At 35.7% G+C, this 18836-nt stretch overlaps 1 protein-coding gene across 5 annotated transcripts in view; it reads left to right on the plus strand.

Moving 5' to 3' along the window:
- The window catches only part of THSD4 (thrombospondin type 1 domain containing 4), a 288712-nt gene extending 270584 nt beyond the window's left edge, over positions 1 to 18128 (plus strand). For all 5 annotated transcript variants that reach the window (XM_084532856.1, XM_084532855.1, XM_084532854.1 and 2 more), the window contains 4 exons: positions 6437 to 6610; positions 9140 to 9319; positions 11393 to 11537; positions 13067 to 18128. In XM_084532856.1, coding sequence (XP_084388982.1) covers positions 6437 to 6610; positions 9140 to 9319; positions 11393 to 11537; positions 13067 to 13209 — 642 coding nt within the window. In that variant the 3' untranslated portion in view covers positions 13210 to 18128. The remainder of the gene's footprint in view (positions 1 to 6436; positions 6611 to 9139; positions 9320 to 11392; positions 11538 to 13066) is intronic.
- Positions 18129 to 18836: the final 708 nt, after the last annotated feature.

Here is an 18836-nt window from a genome sequence, read left to right on the forward strand (position 1 = left end):
GCACATACTTTCTCTTTCAGCAAGGTATATATCAAACTTCCACATGTGGATTTATATGACACATGGAGCATTCAATATAGGTTTGGTCAATTAGCGAAGCATCAGGAAAAACAGTACAGTAACATAAAAAGGACAATTGTCTTTACTACTGACATGTTAAATTTCACAGTTTAATAATTGATGCATATTTCTGCAGAATGTGACAAAGGTATTCTTTAAAACAGAGTAGAAGAGATGAATAGCCACGTCTGTGTTTTAAGAAAAGGGCATGCTCTGATTTAGGATTAGTGAATGGATTTTTTTTTTCTTATTTTATGGAAACCTTTCAAAGTTTTAACTGATGCAAACTCATTTTAGTTCTCATCTTCATTAATAGTTTTGGGGGTTCTAAATTGGAAGATTCTGTAATTAAAACATCCTAAATGTACCTACAATATAGTATATGTGCACCCAAAAACTGAAGTCTACATACAGAGCTGTGTGTAGGAGTTCTGTCCCCTTCCCAGGGAGAACTGTGTGTATCTTTCCTCCATAAAGCACACTGGGCTGCCTTCTCACTAAATGGGTATCGGAGTCCAGTGTATGTATGTTATACACACTGTTTTACCTGCAAAGCCCATGAGCTGCACAGCTAACCATGTGCACACTGTAATGGTTGCAATGGACCATGTAAAGGAAGGTAAGAAAGCAATTTATCCTTAAGAAACAAACTTATTTTTCTGAAAATTATAAGTTCTGCTTTGAAGTAGTTGTAGACACCATTTTTTACTCCTTTCAGTGGGAAAGAAAGTAGAGGTTAAAAGTCTCTGGCAGTAAAGTAAGGCTCGTCTTACGTTTTATGTGCCCGTCTATACATTTATTTCTCTATCTTCATTACAAATGAAGAGAACTAATTTAAGTTTCATGGCTTTGTCTTCTACACGATCCTTAGCACCTTAGATCCTTAAAGGTGAAGACCTTTAAACAATCTGGGCAAACCTTCATGAAGTACTAAAATGCATTTGTGGAAAGATGGCTTCCTGTCTCCTAACTGACTTAGGAAGTCAAGTTAAAACTGCAGAGCCACCAAACTGCATCCTTTAATCAGCAGAGTAAACCTGGTGAACCTTACTGAACTCGGCAGCAAAATTGGATTGATGGGGGTAGATGAGATCCTTGCAAACATTTCACAACTAATTTTTGGATAGCTCTAATTGCTGGAAAAGTTACTTCTCCTATGGGTCAGAAGCAGGAAACTGTATCCTCCTGATTTACAGCAACAGGAAATTCACCAATGTTTTCTGCCAACTATCTGGAGCATTTCCTTCTTGCATTTTTGTTTATTCCTCATTGCCATCTACTCTGTTCATTTGTTTCTCATTTGATTTAGAGCATATTTGGAAAAGAAGCCAAAATACAAACAATTCTTACACATTAATGAGATTCTGAGGCCAAAATAGAATGTAAGGAAGGAAGAAAAAAATGTTCCTCCTCAGGGAACAAAATCTAAACTGATCAAATGCATGCTCTGGGTTTTAGTCATTTTTAAAAGGAGAAACAGCAATGCTTCTATAGTAGCTTTCATTAGAGAATTACAGCATGCTTCCTAAAAATCAATGCCTTATTCCTCTCACTCCTAAAACATTTCCTATCAGGTACCAGTCAGCTTGTTGACCAGTCAAAGGTGTAGAACCACAAAAGCGTATTGTACCTCACACTTCTCTTTCACTGGTCTTTATTTAAATCTGGATAGCTCAAGTAAAATCTCCTGGATCCTGAACAGATAAAAGCAAAGAGATCACCATGGAGTTTGTGTAATTTTTAGCTATTTTTGATTACCCAGTTTAAAATTTAAAACAACATAAAATATCCCTTTACATGGTTTTCATGTGGAAATCATATGGAAGTAGAAGTTTTGCATTCTGTATGCATAAATTTGTAACTAACTTCATGATTCGCAATGGAACATATAGCCAGGAGAGTTTTGAAGAAGACATGGCCAAAACCTACAGATAATTTATTTTTTATTCTCCCCAGCTGATCTCTCTTTGCCAAAATTCATCTGCTTTAGACTTTCTAAACAATGTGTAACTGCCAAAAGCAAACTGGTTTGTTTAAAGGCAGATAGGAGAGTTCTGGCGAGAGCATGCTTCTGTCATATCTTTGGTTTTAAGGGAAAGGCAGGCAACTTAATACTGGAAGTTATGCACAGAGATTAGAATTACAGTAAGGCAGGCTAGTATTTAATCACGGAGCAGTGACATTAAGAACAAAGATACACAGTGTTCACAAAAGCTACTTAAAAATACATATTTCTCTATATTTGTGTGACCTACTGTTTCAGGTCTCCCAGAAATCAAATTCTGGAAAATAATTTTTTGGTTTTTCTTACTAAATCAGATCATGTATGGAGACACTGCCATTTGCAAGGCTGAATGCTTTAAAACCTGTTGATGTATTATTTCTATTATGCCCACCACTGTATTTCTATTCACCTATCACAAGCCTCACATAAGCCTTCTCCTTGTTTTGGGAAATGTCATGTATGGAGGGCACAGCCTTTTAGTACAGTGACCAAGATTTTCTCTTAGCTGTCCAACTAGCCTCATTCAGGCAAGTCTGGGCCATCATACAGAGCCCCAAACCGCCAGCCTTCTCTTTGCTTTTCACCTGTAGCCCACTTCTTTGAATGTGATTGAATACATGTGAAAACATTTAATGTCTTCTCTATTTTATCTCCTAAGGGAAGTTAACTTTGTCCATACACTCAGGTGAACTAGCTTTGCTAGTGCTCCAAAGTGGGAGTAAAAATCAGCTCCAGAAGCTTTCTCATCAGGATCAATTTTTCAAGCCTCTCTCTGCAGTAACATATGTAACCTCCTCCTGGACTTTGAACTTGAATAGCTAAGGATGACTTGTTAACTTCCTTCACAGATGTGCTCTATAGGGTTTTAGATAAATAGATAAATAAAGTGTGATAAAATAAATAAAGCATGATAAACAAATCCTGTACAAATGGGGAAACATTTTACAAGAACTAATTTGACTGGTTTTTAAAAACTTGATTAAACTAGCAATGATGCTGAGACCTGGGTGAAAAAACTTCTGGACCCCGTTGGTAGGATTCTTGCTGCTACTTTCCCATGAGCTGTACTTGTAGTCCCAGCTGAGGGCAAAGACATGTGCTGGTACATCAGTCAGAAGGAGCTGGCATAGTTAAAGGGTTTTACTTGCTTTGCCACTCCGTGTGGATGGGACAAAAATTCAGGCTTCCACATGCAGCTTTTCAGTTTTGCAGGAGCTAGCCTTATTTTTCTGGGCTGCTGTTACAGTTGTTTTCTGACAACTGTAAGAGCACCAGATTCTTTTTTTATCCTTTTTTTTTTTTTTTTTTAATGGGAATGGAAAGCTTCTAAAACTCAACTGATGAGGAACGGACATCAAGAAGAGAAAAAAAGACAAACTCTTTAAAATTAGGGAGGGTGTTCCACAGACTAACATTTTTGAGGGAATTTTTGCCAATTAAAACAAGAAAATGAAACGAAATATCTTTAATAATAGGACCAGAAAAGAGAAGTTGCAGATCATGGAAGTTCCTTTCAGGTTCTGTAAGGAAACATGTCGTACAGTTAGGTTATGGCAGTCACTGTGTGTTAATGCAACAAATCAATGGCACAAAATTGGCAGTAGTGGGTATGTCAGTTGCAGAAACTGAAGGGAGAGGATTTATTATCCAAACACTCCCTACTCCCTGCCTTAGCTTTGGAAATCATGGCTTTCACACAGCAGATTTTTACTTGAAGGAAGAAGAAGAAAAAAAGAAAAAACAAATACTTCACTCAGAAACATTCACATTTAGGTTTGCTGTGTAAATCCTTTGAGGGTAGTTAATCTGTAGTAAAATCTTGCAGCAGAGGGTGGAACTGCCCTATACCTTCCCATTTGGAATTTCCTTTGTTATTTGATATGTAAGCCTCGTTCATGCATAATCATTTAAAACATAAGACTGGAGATTTTCTGGATTAATTTATAGACTAAACTTGTTCTCAGCTCTGTTTGTTTGCAAAGCAGAGAAGCAAATTAGATTGTCAAATGAAAATTACTTAGAAATAAGGAAAGTATTTGTAGAGTATATGCATATTTCTCTATGCATAATGTAATTGAACAAACTTCGCTGGGATAAAATATGAACAGACAGAAAACTTATTTTAGTACAGTGGGTTTGAAAGGCAGCCATTTATGGGGCTCAGTTAAACAGTTTACCTAGGAGTGGAACATTTTGAAATCGGTTTAGTTTAGTTTTAGTTTACATAAAGGGGAAAATGTTCAGTACTTAGCACAATGTACATCATTTTGGTATTTCCAAGATGCTGTCAGTTTACTTTGAAAAGACCTCCTCAGACATCAAATGTGGTTTGCTGAGGAGCTGAGTCTATTTCACACATTGATATGAAAGTGGAAAATTTTCTTGTGCACCACCACCAAAAAACATGTGTTTCATTGTGCTATTTAAAGGAATCATTTAAGAGACACTCAATTATTTGATCTTGTAGATGGAGGAAGTGCAGTTTTTTACTACTCCATTGGAGTACATAAGCAACTCTTTAAATTTTGAATTCCTAGTTATTTCCAGAATTGTATCTTGTTGAAAAAATGTACAAGTTGTACAGGTAAAACATGTAAAAAGTTTGATCACCTTTTTGGCTTTCTAGGGATTCCATTTCAGCAAATAATTTGTTCTTCTATTGAATATCTTGTGAAAGAAACTGACTTGGTAGAGGGAAAACTATTTTCCAATACTGTATCTGTGGAATAAATATGACATGACTACATATTTCACACAACCAGTATTCCTTGGTGTGTGATTAAAGCCTGGTTTGCAGCCAATTGTACATTCAGTGCCTGGTGTCTCTGGGAGATGGTGAGCAACTGTAGTGGTTTGGCCTCTTACTGATAGTGGCATCTGCTGTTCTGTAGCTGAACTATTGGATGGGAAACCTTTCTAGTACAATTGCCAGTGGAAGCCAACCTAAGCTAGTGGGCAGTTCTGTGTCTCATTACCAGTTCTCTTCAATTTTTTCTTACTTTTATTCCAAATATAAAAATGTCCCAGAGCTACATTGCTTCACAAGGGATGTTCTGTTCATTGTGGAAGTAATGCCTAACTATGCCTAGCTTTTCCTAACTAATTACTTGGTTTGTTAAAAATAAGATTGGAAACGTCAATCAAACATGTCTTTTCTCCCATACACTGTATATTTACTTGTGGTTTTCTTTACATGGTTAGTATAATATAATTGCTTGTAATTGCTAAATTCAATTATATATACGTATCTTTCAGCAAGCTGCACATTTTTTCATTTTCATGGTCTAGAGATGAAATGACAAATGTGTTTTCAAAGAAAAGAAAACGAAGATTAAGAAAGAAAGAAGCAACAACAACAACAAACAGTCTAGCACATGAATTGCTTATCTCCCAGGCATGTTTGCTTTTTAAATGTCAACAGTTTGATGCTGCCCAGAACAGTGGAATGTGAGACTTTCCCACTGAAGGAGGTGAATGACCAAACTATATGAGCACAAAGAGTCATGATAAATGGAATTTATTCTGCATGATTTATGGGTCATATGCATACCATCTCCAAATATGTGACATACACTCAGCATATCACTAAATAATACAAGCTTTCATAATTTAGCAGTGAAAAGTTGAGAAAGATGAATATTAGTTACTGGCCACCTTTGCTGCTAAAAAACATAGTAAAGAACTTACAGTTGAAACATGGAGGGCAACAATTAGTGGCCGTTACAATTATTTGTAGAAGATTTACCCGAGTCTTTGGAAACTACCTGTTTTCTACTTTATTGTGCTCTCATACTCTGTCAGCAACCTATATGGAAAAGTTCCAGGATGCACTATGCACTATTTTGCTACCAATATCAGCAGCACTCAATGCCAGTAGCCCTCAGATCTTCCTCACCTCATCCTTTTAACCAGTGTAAGAATTCACCTGGCTAACAGCTTGAACAGTCAGAGGGGAAACTCACAGAACAATTCACAGGCTGAAACATATCTGCTCCCTGAAAAGCTTCTTGTTGAAATTATCACCTCTCAGATGCATTAACTGGTATGGCAAAAGATGAATAAAATTAAAATTGAAAGAATTAACAGATAGGGAGAAGGAAGGAAAACTAAACAAGCTATTAAAAACCTATAAGAAATTTCTTTCTTTCCTAATCATTCAGGTTCACTCATTTGTGATTATGAAGGACAGGTACTATTTGTACTGTATTTAGAGGTATGAAACCATAAGATTATTTGCTACAATTGAATTACAAGTGAAAATAATTGATGTTACATGCATTCATCTATTTTCCATGGTTGTTTCACTGCACATTTCATTGTAAAGGGTGGAGGATGGACTAGTGAACACCTGTTATGTCTTCTGCTCCCCAGTGTTCTGCAGAATGTGGTGACGGGGTCCGTACACGTTCAGTGGTTTGCATGACCAACCATGTCAGCAGTTTGCCTCTGGAAGGCTGCGGCAATAACAGACCCTCTGAAACAACTCCGTGTAACAATGGACCCTGTGCTGGTAAAGTGGAGTGGTTTGCTGGGAGCTGGACACAGGTAAGCTCTACATCTAACACGTGTTTGTTTTCTATTGGCATTTTAATCCTTTCCACATGAGGAAGATCTGTACCATAAGTTATTTCTGCATCTCTGTGGAGTGTTTGGATAAGTGTTTTGTTTGTTTGTTTGGTTTTTTTTCTTCTGTATTTTACTGAGCTAATGTTCAATGTTTCAAGATGGTTCTTTCCTCTATACCTTAATTTTTGTTTCTCATCTACTGACCCAGTATATTAACAAAATAAGAGACATCAGAAAGCTGCCTAGCATATTCAAAGGAATGCAAAAGTAAGAGATTTACACCTATTAAGTTAGATCGTTTGTGATGCATACCTGTGGGATGTGTATAGGCAATAGCCAAAAGATGCACAATAAGACAAAAGCAGTGGCTAAAACCAAAAGTTGGCTTCTGTTTTGCTGAGCTGGTTTATCATGATAGGTGAAAAGAATTAGTGGCCAGTGTCCTGGTGCTCTTTCTTTACAGTAAATTATTTCCTTCATCCACATCTCAGTGTTCTTTCTCATTCTTACTAAACATTTCTGCTGTCAGGAGCAAAGGAATTTCAGAAGCTGTCAGCTGGTGCCCAGTCATTTATGTCCCTCTAATTTAAGTAGGCTCTAATGTAGCCCAGAGAGCCTTTTGGACTGCTGATACCAGCATTTCTTCAGGTTGTTAGGGAAAAGTCTCTTGGCTGTGCTGTTAACTCACTGCATTTCAGATTCCAGCTGGTAAGGAGTTGGAAATTAAACTGGTACAGCTGAGATGGAGATTACATGCAAATGCTTCCAAGTGTAAGTGATAATTATTTGTATTGTATGAGAGTAATAATAATTTCAGATTTAAAACATACTTTGCTGCAGTTTTAATAACTGGTAAAGTCTGGGCCTTGTTAGTGACACTGCTCCATGCAGGTGAATAGGAACTTCGTACCCTATTACCATAGAGAGAAATGTACAATAAGGTTGTCCTAACTCTCCCCATGCTGTACTCAATAAGAAAGTTTCTTTCCTTTACAATTTCCTGTTCTTTTAAGCCTAATTCACCTTCTTTCTTTGTATGAAATTGCATTCTGTTTGATGCATACCAGTTATACAAAGTGTTCACTGTATAGTATGTGAAAGAATTGCCTGACAACGTCTGTTCTACCAGACAAATCCTGACTTTAAATACCATAATGAAAGCAGACCGCCGGTAGACCAGAGCAGGGAGCATTGGTGGATGACATTTAGCATTGTGCTCCATTAGAGCTGAGGCTAAATGTTCAGATAGTGTCTGTTGGAAGAAGCGCTAAAAGAGAGCAGTGACAGAGATGTTCAGTGTTAAAGAAAATGGAGTTACATTACTTACTGTAGAATTTATTTAGGTGCAGTCATCTCTAGGTTTTTCATTCTGGTAAAGGGATCATAAATTCCACACAAAGTATTAAAAATAGTAATAATAACACTTGATTGTTTTAGGTTAGAATATGCCTTTGAAAATCATGGCCCTTTATGCAACATAGAAATCAACGTATCACCAGAATAGTCTTCTGAAAAAAAAATGTTTTAAAAGTGCCACTAACAATCTTATGTGTGCATTTAACCTTTAAATGGGCAATAAGAGTCTTTGAGAGTAAAATTTGCTTTTTGGAATTGGAACCAATGCAGCATCACATCGATATTTGCAAACACAAAAAGAACACCCTGGCAGATCAAGGCATTTTCTAAAAACCACACCATGCGGGGATTTGTAAAACTGCAGAACTGTGTTCTAGCCTTATAACCTCAAAGGTTCAGTGCATGCAATCCTGCTTCGGTCAGAAGCAGTAACACTGTATATGGAGAAAGTAAGTTACACTTCTCCTTTTATTAGAAAAAAAGCACAATTATAGTCATATCTCTTATTTTTAACAATAATTAGGAAAGCATTTTTAGTCTTCTGTACCATTTGGAATAAAAATGAATAGAAGTACAGTTTTAACCACTGTAAGCATTTTTAAGATTTGTAATTAAATGTATAATACCCAAAACATATAGTCATTATTCACTTGATGAATTAAGTTATTACTATATCCTGTAGCATTTTCTTGTACTGGTTCCTAACTGGCACTTCTGGGTACTATGGTAGCACTACATAAATATAATAACAACCCAAGCATTATCTAGGCTTCTATTCTGGGTCTGAGGGATAAAAACCCTATGGCAGGTACCAAAGGAATGTTTTACCCTTTGTCCTTCTCCTTAAGTCATACATATGCCAGAGACAGAAGGAAAGATATCATTAACGTTACTGAGGAAAGAGCCTATTAAAAGAAGGAAATAAATTTTGTTTGAAGGTGTCTTAATATGTATCCAAAAATAGCAAATAAACAATGCTTTATAAATTTAGGTGATGAATATTAATTTAAAGGGCAAGTATATGCGTTTGTATGCGTGAATGTTCTTTTATTTCAGGAACAAATAACATGGACAAATAAGTTAGTTCAGAACCAAGTTGAAGAACCTAAGTAGAATAACAAATTTCACCGTTTTTTTTCTTCTCTGATACAGTGCTCTACTGAATGTGGCAGTGGAACTCAACAGAGAGAAGTAATTTGTGTTAGGAAAACTGAAGGCCATTTCGATGTTTTGAACCCCTATGAATGTTCATATTTGGAAAGACCTCCCAGCCAGCAATCCTGCTACCTCAAACCATGTGGATCTAAGTGGTTTCATACAGAATGGAGCACAGTAAGTCTACCATGCTTTTCTAAATCTGGTTTTGTTTGATGCATCCTTTTCTATGTATATTGAAAGGGAACGCCATTTGGATAAAACTGTTGATCATGAAATAAGGCTTAATCTTTCACAGGAATGATACTGAAAAGAAAGCATACTCTTCAGCAGCCAGTGGAGTTTATGCTTCATCTTGAGTTTCCTTAGTCAGGAACCTTTGGGAAATTCTTCATTCAAGTGACACAAAACATAGAAATTTTATTGTTTTCCATGCTTGGTTATTTGACTATTCCAATGGCAGCACTCAAAAGTAGAAAAGAAAGTAGAATGTTTTTAACAAAAACAAGTCAGCTGAAGAAAAAACAGATTTTTCTTCCCTATTTTGCAGGTGTGTATAGATAGTTATTTGAAAAACAAAGATCCAAATTATGCTCATGATAAAACCATGTAGATTGAAGTATCTCCTTTGATGTTGCTGGAAATTCTTTGAATTCTTTATTGTTAGTTTAGTTCAAATGACTTTCATTAGGAAACGCATTTTCAAATGTGAACCTGCTAGTGTGTAACCACAAAAGATCCAGGCGTGCATCCACAGGATACAGCAGATAGATTATACAGCAGATAGATTATACAGCATATATATTTTCACTTTCAGAAAGAAAAATTTTCACTTTCTGAAAGTGAAAATATATATGCTCTCTTTTTCACGCATGGAAGAAAGAAACTGCTAAAAATCAGAATCTGATAGAATAGAATAGAATCTGATAGGATCTCATATCTTCAACAGACTTCTTATATGATCCAGAATAAATGGCACAGTCCCTTCAGTCATGGAGATTTAATGATTGGCTAATGCAAAATGCTGGGTTTTGTATATAGTATGTTGTATGTAACTTCTAAATTCTGTCTTGGTTCCATTTAAAGTGCTTAAGATCTCTACGGATCTGAATGGAAGGTTTTATTGTTAGATACCGGATAATCACAGTATTCTATACAGGCATGTAATGAGTAATCATATTTAAAACAAAACAAAAGAAAACAAAACACACTAAGTGTTCTATTACTGTTTCTGTAGGTCTGTGTCTTCTAAACTGCAGAAGTGTTGTACTCCAAAATCAAAGAACAATTTAAGACTGTATTATAGGGAATATTTTAGTTTGCTAAAATATCTGTTTTTATGTTAGTGATAAGTTGTTTTTATAATGTTAGGGGAAAAACATATGCCAAAGAAAAAGTCTGAAAACATTCTGATTACTTTGGGGCTATTAAAGTTTCAATAATTATAAATGATCCATGTTTAATGAAGCTTGTGAGCATTTAGGTCAAACTGGACACTGAGCCAAAACTGAAAGACCTCACTCAGGCAAAATTTTTAAAGTCAACAGGGGATTTGCTTCAATGTTAATCTGTGTAATAATTGACTTTGAAAACACCAGGACAAGCAAATACAAAAGTCTTTGGCTTCAGAACAGATTTTGAAGTAACACAGAAATATTTTCTTCAGAAATTAAAGGAAACCTATAATGCTTATTAAAATCACTGTGCTGAAAGAATTGGAAAATAATTGAGCACTAGACAAAAGGCAATTAAAATGATTCCTGATTGTATATAAATGGAGGTAAAAATGGCAGTGGAAACCGGTGCACTCAAGTAGTCAAGTCAAAGTTCAGTATAGGAAGTTCTTAAATAAGAAATGTGTGAACCCTGTGGAAAGAGTAGATTTGGGAGATATATATAAATAAGCAGAGGAAAACAAGACTAATTACACTAACAAGACTAACCAACAAGACAAATTAGAGAAGCAAGAAGCTGACAAGTTCAGAAAGGGAAAGATTCTTGCATGCTTTCAGTGGTAGTCCAGCATGTTTCTTTGTCCAGTTGCTCCCCCTATAGACAAGAACGTTTTTGAACCTTTAAAGGTAATTTCACCTGTATGTTAAGGAGTAGTTACAAAACAAAAAACTACAGCAGTGAAGTTGATGAAAGGCTGCAGTGATTATATCTGTATCTGGGTTTCAGGTCCCTGTTGTTATCTCTATATTTGCACATTGCATGCAATCTTCATGAACTTCGGCTTTTGTATTTCAGTGTTCCAAATCCTGTGAAGGAGGATTTAGAGTTCGAGAGGTACGATGTCTGTCAGACGACATGACAACCAGTACTCAGTGTGATCCACAGCTTAAACCTGAAGAAAAAGAACCATGTAACACACAAGACTGTATCCCTGAAATAGGTACGGTAGAGAAACTTTGTGTTTTAACTATGGAACTCCATCTAGTGGATAAAATCCCTAATGATCATGCACAGGTTTTAGAGTTTATTTTCTTTCTAAAGTCCAGAGGTTTGTTTTTATACAAACTATGGCTCTTTTCTGTGATATGAAAGTAGGTTTTCACTTCTGATTTAAAATCTTTTCCTTGAAGCACTGAAGAAAGTGGCTTGCTTTTGAAGTTGCTGAGAATGTGAGAAATCCGCTTCTGTGAAAACGATCAATAGAGCTGTTTTTAAGCGGCCTCCTTGCATTCTGAAATGTTTCTCTCGGCAGAGTCTTTGAAAAACAACAACAAAAAGATCATGCATCATATACTGTGTTTGGTAACAGCTCCTATAAGAAACAATAACATTATGGATATTTAATATAAGAACATAAATAGCAAAATATCATTTTTCCTGATTATGAACTTCCAGTGTGGCTTAAACGTTTTTCCTCAAGATTTTCAAGCCTAAGACATTATGGGCAATTTAGAAATTGTATTCTATAAGTAGTATATACACACATCAAATTTTATTATCAAGCATTGAAATTAATCATTCTTCTCCTCCAGATTTAATTTTAACAGTAATGAGAATGCTAGGGAAAGGAAGATGCGAGTATTTAGAAACAGTTTGAACTCATATTCTGCAATAATTACAAATACTACAGTAATGAGAATTATTTTTAACATAATTTAAGATAATTATCTTAAAAGCTGGTATACCTGTAGCATTAAAAATATTTATATTGTGCTACTGTTGTTGTTCCTTCTCTATTTAAAACAGGCTTGTACAGAACTGCTCATTTTTACATCTGATTCTAGCACTTTGATATTTTGTCTTTGTCTTAACACCTGTGTGGTGGACAGTGGTCACCTGATCATATGAAAATATTAGCTGTCACTTAAAAAGTGTTTCTAACCCTGTTGGTTGTAAAGGAAAACTTCAAAATGTGAACAGACCATATTGTAGCAGCTTAGAAAACAATGGGGAGTGTTAAGAACACCGTTTTTTGGTTTTGGTTGGTTTGGTTTTAATCTGGGTAATTTCAACCAATCACAACATTTGTAACGAAGGTGATGTTTTACTCAGCAGTGGATTATTTCAATTTAGCAGTTGAAAATTAACATGTGCAGGTTCTGGTGCCATCTGTACACTACTGCAACAGTTTAGTACCTGGGAATCTGAAAATGAAGTGGATAGAGGTACCTAGGTGGAAAATACTAGAAATTTCCCCATCATCTTTATTTAAGCCAAATTTTTCAGAAGAAAAAAAAAAAAAAAAAGAACAGTATATATGAGGATAGGTACATTTAATCTGTGTTTTTGTGATTCTTGATTGAATGTGGAAAATCTTCAATCAATTTGCATAGGTAGCCTATTTTAACCTGACAATGAATGTTTGAATAGAGGTTAAAGGGATTTTACACGGTAAAGGAAAGGGGATTGGCTGCCTGTTATTCCACTGTTATTTTCTTCAGTTTCTTTTCTCTTCCTTTTTCTCCACAGATGAGAACTGCAAAGATAAATACTACAATTGCAATGTGGTGGTTCAGGCCCGGCTTTGTGTCTACACCTATTACAAAACAGCCTGTTGTGCATCCTGTACACGTGTGGCAAACAGACAATCAGGGTTTCTGGGACGCAGATAACAAATACTCTTCTCAACGCAGCAATGTCAGTCTTCAGATGGAGCTTGAACAGTGTTACTGTTTTGCCTACAGCAGGTTTTAGCTTCTTAAAGAGATGGTTTTTATATTGCTGTGTACATCAAGGCACCAGACCATTTCAGTTACAATTACTGTGCAGTTATGTCTTTTTAAAAATTGTTTGTTGTAAAACCATGATCTTTTTAAAGCATTAATTTTTAATGATAACATTCTTTGCACCTGCTCATCGGATAATTATTTAAAAAATATACCAGCCTTACTGTTGTGAAATTATTGTTAAAAAAAAAAATCAGTCATAGGCAATTACTGGAGATATTTTACCAATGTGGATGCAACTGCTGCGTTATTTTCTGAGTTCTTAACTCTTACATGATATTTTGGACTGCCTTAAAGTAATAGACCAAATCAATGAAACATGCACGTGACAAGAACTATTTTACAGAGAAACTAGGCCCTTGAAGACTCATTCATGTTCAGTTTCTTAGCACTCTAATGTATATTTTTAATTACTTCAATCCATTCATAATAAATTATAGTAATGGTTAAACTTTTTCAATTATACTTTTAGCTAACTTCCCGTCCTCAGATGGCAAATATATGCACACTTGACTGCCAAAATGTGCCTTCATATTTAATTCATAAACTCTTGAAATTATACTATTCTACTGTATGTTTTTTAAAATACATTACCTACCAGAGTGCCACTAGTGCCTAACCAATTAAGCCTTTAATAACTGCAGCTGTCAGTGAGATTTACCAGGAAGTTGAGGAGACTTTGCTCATACTTAAAAAGAAATACACAGAGTGATTGTTTCCAACTGGCAAGGTCTCTTTCCTGTAGGGCAGTTTTTCAGTGAATTGATATCTTGCCTGATGTCTTGTCTCTGCCCTATTTTTTAACAGCTACCATACAAAAGAATTGTGTCCAGACCTTGTCTGGAGACATCACTAGTTTCTGAAGCAACCACCAACAGATGCAGGCCTCTCTGCTTTATAGTAGTCTGTTATTCCTGGTGTCAGTAGTCTTTGTGAGTGGAGTAGCCAAGTATTTATAAGGAGATCTTACCTGTTGATGTTCTTCAGGTTTTGATCACTTACTACAACATACTTGTCATTTTTGCTTCATTCCATGTTTCTTCCATCAGATCTTTTAATACCACTCCCTTTATGCTACTCAAGAATAGCTTTTCTTAGACCTAAAGTTAAGTGGTGATTTTTCATTTCTGCAATTACTAGACTCAGCCTTAAGATGTGCTGAAGGTAAATAGATCACGTTGTGCAAGGCAAAAGAAAGCTTTTGCATTATCTGCACATTCTCTAGCTTTTACCTGTGAGGTCTTTCAAATGTGTAAATAAGGCTGAGGGAAGAAAGAAACACCTCTGCTCATTCAACTGTTTATTACAGCATATTTCTTTTAAATTAATGATATCCAACTGTGCATCTATTTCTAAGGTGCCTGCTGCCTGAATTGGAAAACAGCTTTAATAATGTATGTTAAGCCACTCCCAGTGATGCAGTAGTAGAGTGATTAATGTGTCCTGCTAATGATTAGGGGCATGTTTGAACCTCATTCTGGATTTGCACTAGAGCTCATCCCAGATGATCCATCTGTAAATGTTCATCTGTTTTTATTTTGTTCTTACTGCTTGGGTGGAGACAACGTGGAAGAGAGACTGGGCCACTGGGAGGCAAAGGTTTCTGGGCATGCTATTTACTAGTCACACCAGTTCATGTACTGGAAGCTACAGGCACAGAAAGGTAGAACACCTCCAGTCTAAAAGCTGCCTTGGACTGAGACAAACCTTCGATTTTTTGATTCAGTCACTTACGAAGAATGTATTTCAGCCATGATGAACTGTAATGTTTGGCTAAATGAAATTAACAAGTGTTTCCCCTAAACTTTGAAGTATTTGTGATTTTAAACCATTAATGTTATTGGCTGTTTCTGTATACTGTGGTTTGGGCTTTTTCACTCTAATTAATTGATGTAAGCCCTTTAGAAACAGACATGCTAATTAGAAAACCTTCGATTTAAGTTCACAAAGCTTTTGCAGTCCTATTTCCTTGGATTATGAAAATTTATTCATGAAGGTAATTTAAAAATTTGTGGTCATATTTTATATTCATTAAGATTCTTGACCAAAGACTGATACAGAGAAAGTACAGCATAAACAACTCTGGAATCCAGTATTTGTAAATACAGATTTTCATCTCAAAGTCTCATTGCAGCAAATCTTCACATAGAGTGCATAATTTTTGCTGTTATCTCTTTTGTGCCAAGGAAGTGTGTCCTGTGAGCTACAGTGAAATACTTGTACTGAAAACCACGAGGAGAATGAAATACAGAGAAGTAATCAGGTTTGCAAACAATTCATAGACAATCTGCTTGCACACACTTTGGCTGTGAGACAGCAAGTTAGCAAGGAGACAGGTGATCCTGGTCTTCCATAAAATCTGTTGTTATGCTCTGGAATATATGGTGATTGGGTTATTTTACAAGGATTATCATCACGTAGGCTTCATTAAGCTGCCATTTAAGTAAGCAATTCATGGGAGCTAAATAAGAATCTATGCATACATGTAGTGCTATAACCCTGTATTACTCCTAAGCTGTACAGCCTTGAGAATTTAATGCAGTGAATTATGTTTATAGAAACTATATATTTCTTTTTAGTAAAAGGACAGGTTTCAGATGTATCAGTTAGAAAAAGATTGCATCACCTAACTGAACATCTGGTGATATGGAAACTACTAAAGTCTTGCTGAACTTAATCATTTATCATCTCTTCTCATGTTTCAGCATAATCAAAATACTTGCTCCTGAAATATGAACTAATGAACCCTTCTTTCAGCACTTTGATGTAGAAGAACTAATATTACCTACACAAAGTAAGTGCTATGCTAGTATTTCACTGTCACACAAAGTGCACTTTTGAAATTGTGACTATACCATTTGTTTTAATAGAGCAATATACCAATTTAGGATGATGTCTACAGAGGCCCTGATTTTAATTCCATGATTTTACTGTAAATCAGAGGTGGTATTTGCCTATGTCTCAGTCCTAGAACATGCCAGTGGTCACCACTGAGGGAGGAAGGTGGAAGCAGCTAATGGCCAGCAGAACCTCCGTATGTAAATTGAGAGTAAAATGTGCTCTCTGTGGCTTTTCTTTCCAGTTCATCTCCGTCCTGCAGTCCCTCTCTTACGCTGACAAAGTGTTCTTCTCCTATCTCACCTCCATCCCTTTGTGCTTTGGATGCCAATTTTAAATTTTGCCTGCATTACTGAAAATCCTCAGTGGTTTGGTTAAGAATCTGTTAGAAATAAGCCCAGCTATGAAGGGAGCTATATTCCTGCCAGTTCAGTGATTTTTGTGTGTTCTTCTTGGCTAATTTTAAATGCATGATATTAAAATAACTACTGAAAGAGTTCCTGTTCAATGAACCTATGATTACACAACTATTGAAGTATGTATTGGCCCTTTAGTCTCAAATCTCACATATATTTAAAAACAAAACAAACAAAGTAAAAAACTTTACACTCAAAAAGTAAAAGTTTGTTACCTGGTTTTCTTGAGATCTACACTTAGTGTCTGACTAATCTCTTTCTTAGAGCCATTTGGTGTATTAGGCAGATTATTTATGTGCATGTCTGTATTTGGAACACAAAACATGACATTTTGAACACTGAAAGTAAACTTCCTTTGTTCTTAGCATCAGTTACAGAATATGTTTGTGGGAGCTATATTAGCTATTGTTTAGAAAATATATTAAAATTGTACCTCCTAATATCTCAAATGAAAAATCATCCAGTAATTGTTTTTAGTATAATTTAAAGGAAACCTCTCAGCATTATAATATCTTAATAGGGTGGGTAAAATTCAGACCTAGTGAAGGAAGAAAATTTCATTTAAGAGAACTCACACCAGACCTGAACTTGGCTCTTTACTTATCAGCTTTTAGCAACAAAAAGTTACAAATGCAAGTTCCTAATCTTCTTTAACGCCATTTACTTTAATGGATTACAAAACAAACTACCACTATATTTGGAGAGAAGGGGAGCTTAATTTTGAGCAATCAGTGACCTCACAGTGACAGTCCATCATTGCTGCTTGCCCAGAACTATTTCGTCTATGTTGTGTTTGGGTCTCTGAGACCTAGTCTTGCAATGGCCTTGGCAGGGTGGGTGCATACAAGCTTGTGAACCCCACATTGAAGTCGCTTGGGCTCCACTTGGAGGATCAGGAAGGACTGGAGCCTTAACTCTAAGGATATTTAAACCTGACAAAAAGTGACAGAAAAAAAAAAAAAGAAAAAAAAAAACTTTTATATATAAAAAAATGTCTACATGACCCTAATAATTGATTTTGGCAGAAGGATATACTTTATTATAACTTATTTTGTTGTTATTTGTAAATACAAGATGTTTATGGGAAATATGTATTCTGAGCTGTGTGTATGGAACAAGCCACTGCACCAAAATAATTCAAATATTTAGAATAGGCAGATTTTTATTAAAAGGGACCTAATATGTATTTATTTACATATACCATTCACATTTTGTCCAGCTCTTTCATTATACTAACCCAGCTTTTATGGAATTTTATAGCACAAGTATTACATATATATTTTTGTATATATGTCATACTGTAAATCCGTAATATAATTTTCTAAACTTTCTGATTAGCCAGTTCCTTGAGTGAATTAAAGGAGGAGTAGAAGCAAATTGCTTTCTGACTCGTTCAGGAATATGTATCCATAGCAATGCACCTGAACCAGAACTGTACAGCATCCTTTTCATATTGTATGCATTTTCTCTTTGATGAAAAAATGTTAACTATTTTTGTTTATGACTAATTTATTTTTTATTATTTGGAAAAATAAAGTAATTCAAGATGAATTTATGTGACATGGTTTATTTATTATCTGGTTGATTTGTTTGATTTCTTCCACGGTCATTGTTTCTGGAGAATTAAGCACAAGTATCAACAAAGGTATAATGCACTAAAGGAATCCTCGCTCATGTACTGAGGATTACAACCATGCTGCAAAAAGGTTCATAACCAGAACTTTATTAGAGCTTTGCAAAAGGGATTGCAACATCCTGATAGACTGTCCCTAATGGTAATCACGTATATTAGAAATGGGAAAGAAGGCCGTTGCCTTCTTTGGTGTTTTGCCTTGGTGTTTTGGGAGCTCCTATGCAATTTCTTGCAGGTTTCCTCCCAGTGTATTCTCAACCGTATTGTGTGTTTGTAGCATAAGGCTCTGTCACTTCCATGTCTAGACTCATAGTGGTTTACCAGTAAAAAATTATCAATGTGACTGCAAAATTATCCAAGCGTGGATGCAGCTTAGGTGTGTTCATACCATACATAAGACGATGTTATACACTGTAAAACTAGTATCCTGGGTGCTGAGGGAACGTGCGGTTGAATGTGTAGGTAGAATTTCTGTTGGTAGCTACTCAAAGATCATAGTTTTTTCCTCCCTATTTGGCATAACCAGACTGGTAGTATAGACACCTCATCACAGATTTTATTATAATTCCACTATAAATTAGTAAAATTCTAAGGGAGGAAAAACAAAATACCTCAACCTTTTTGGA

Source organism: Aythya ferina (genome assembly GCF_964211825.1).
Source record: "Aythya ferina genome assembly, chromosome: 11".
In the NCBI taxonomy this organism is placed as follows: Eukaryota; Metazoa; Chordata; class Aves; order Anseriformes; family Anatidae; genus Aythya; species Aythya ferina.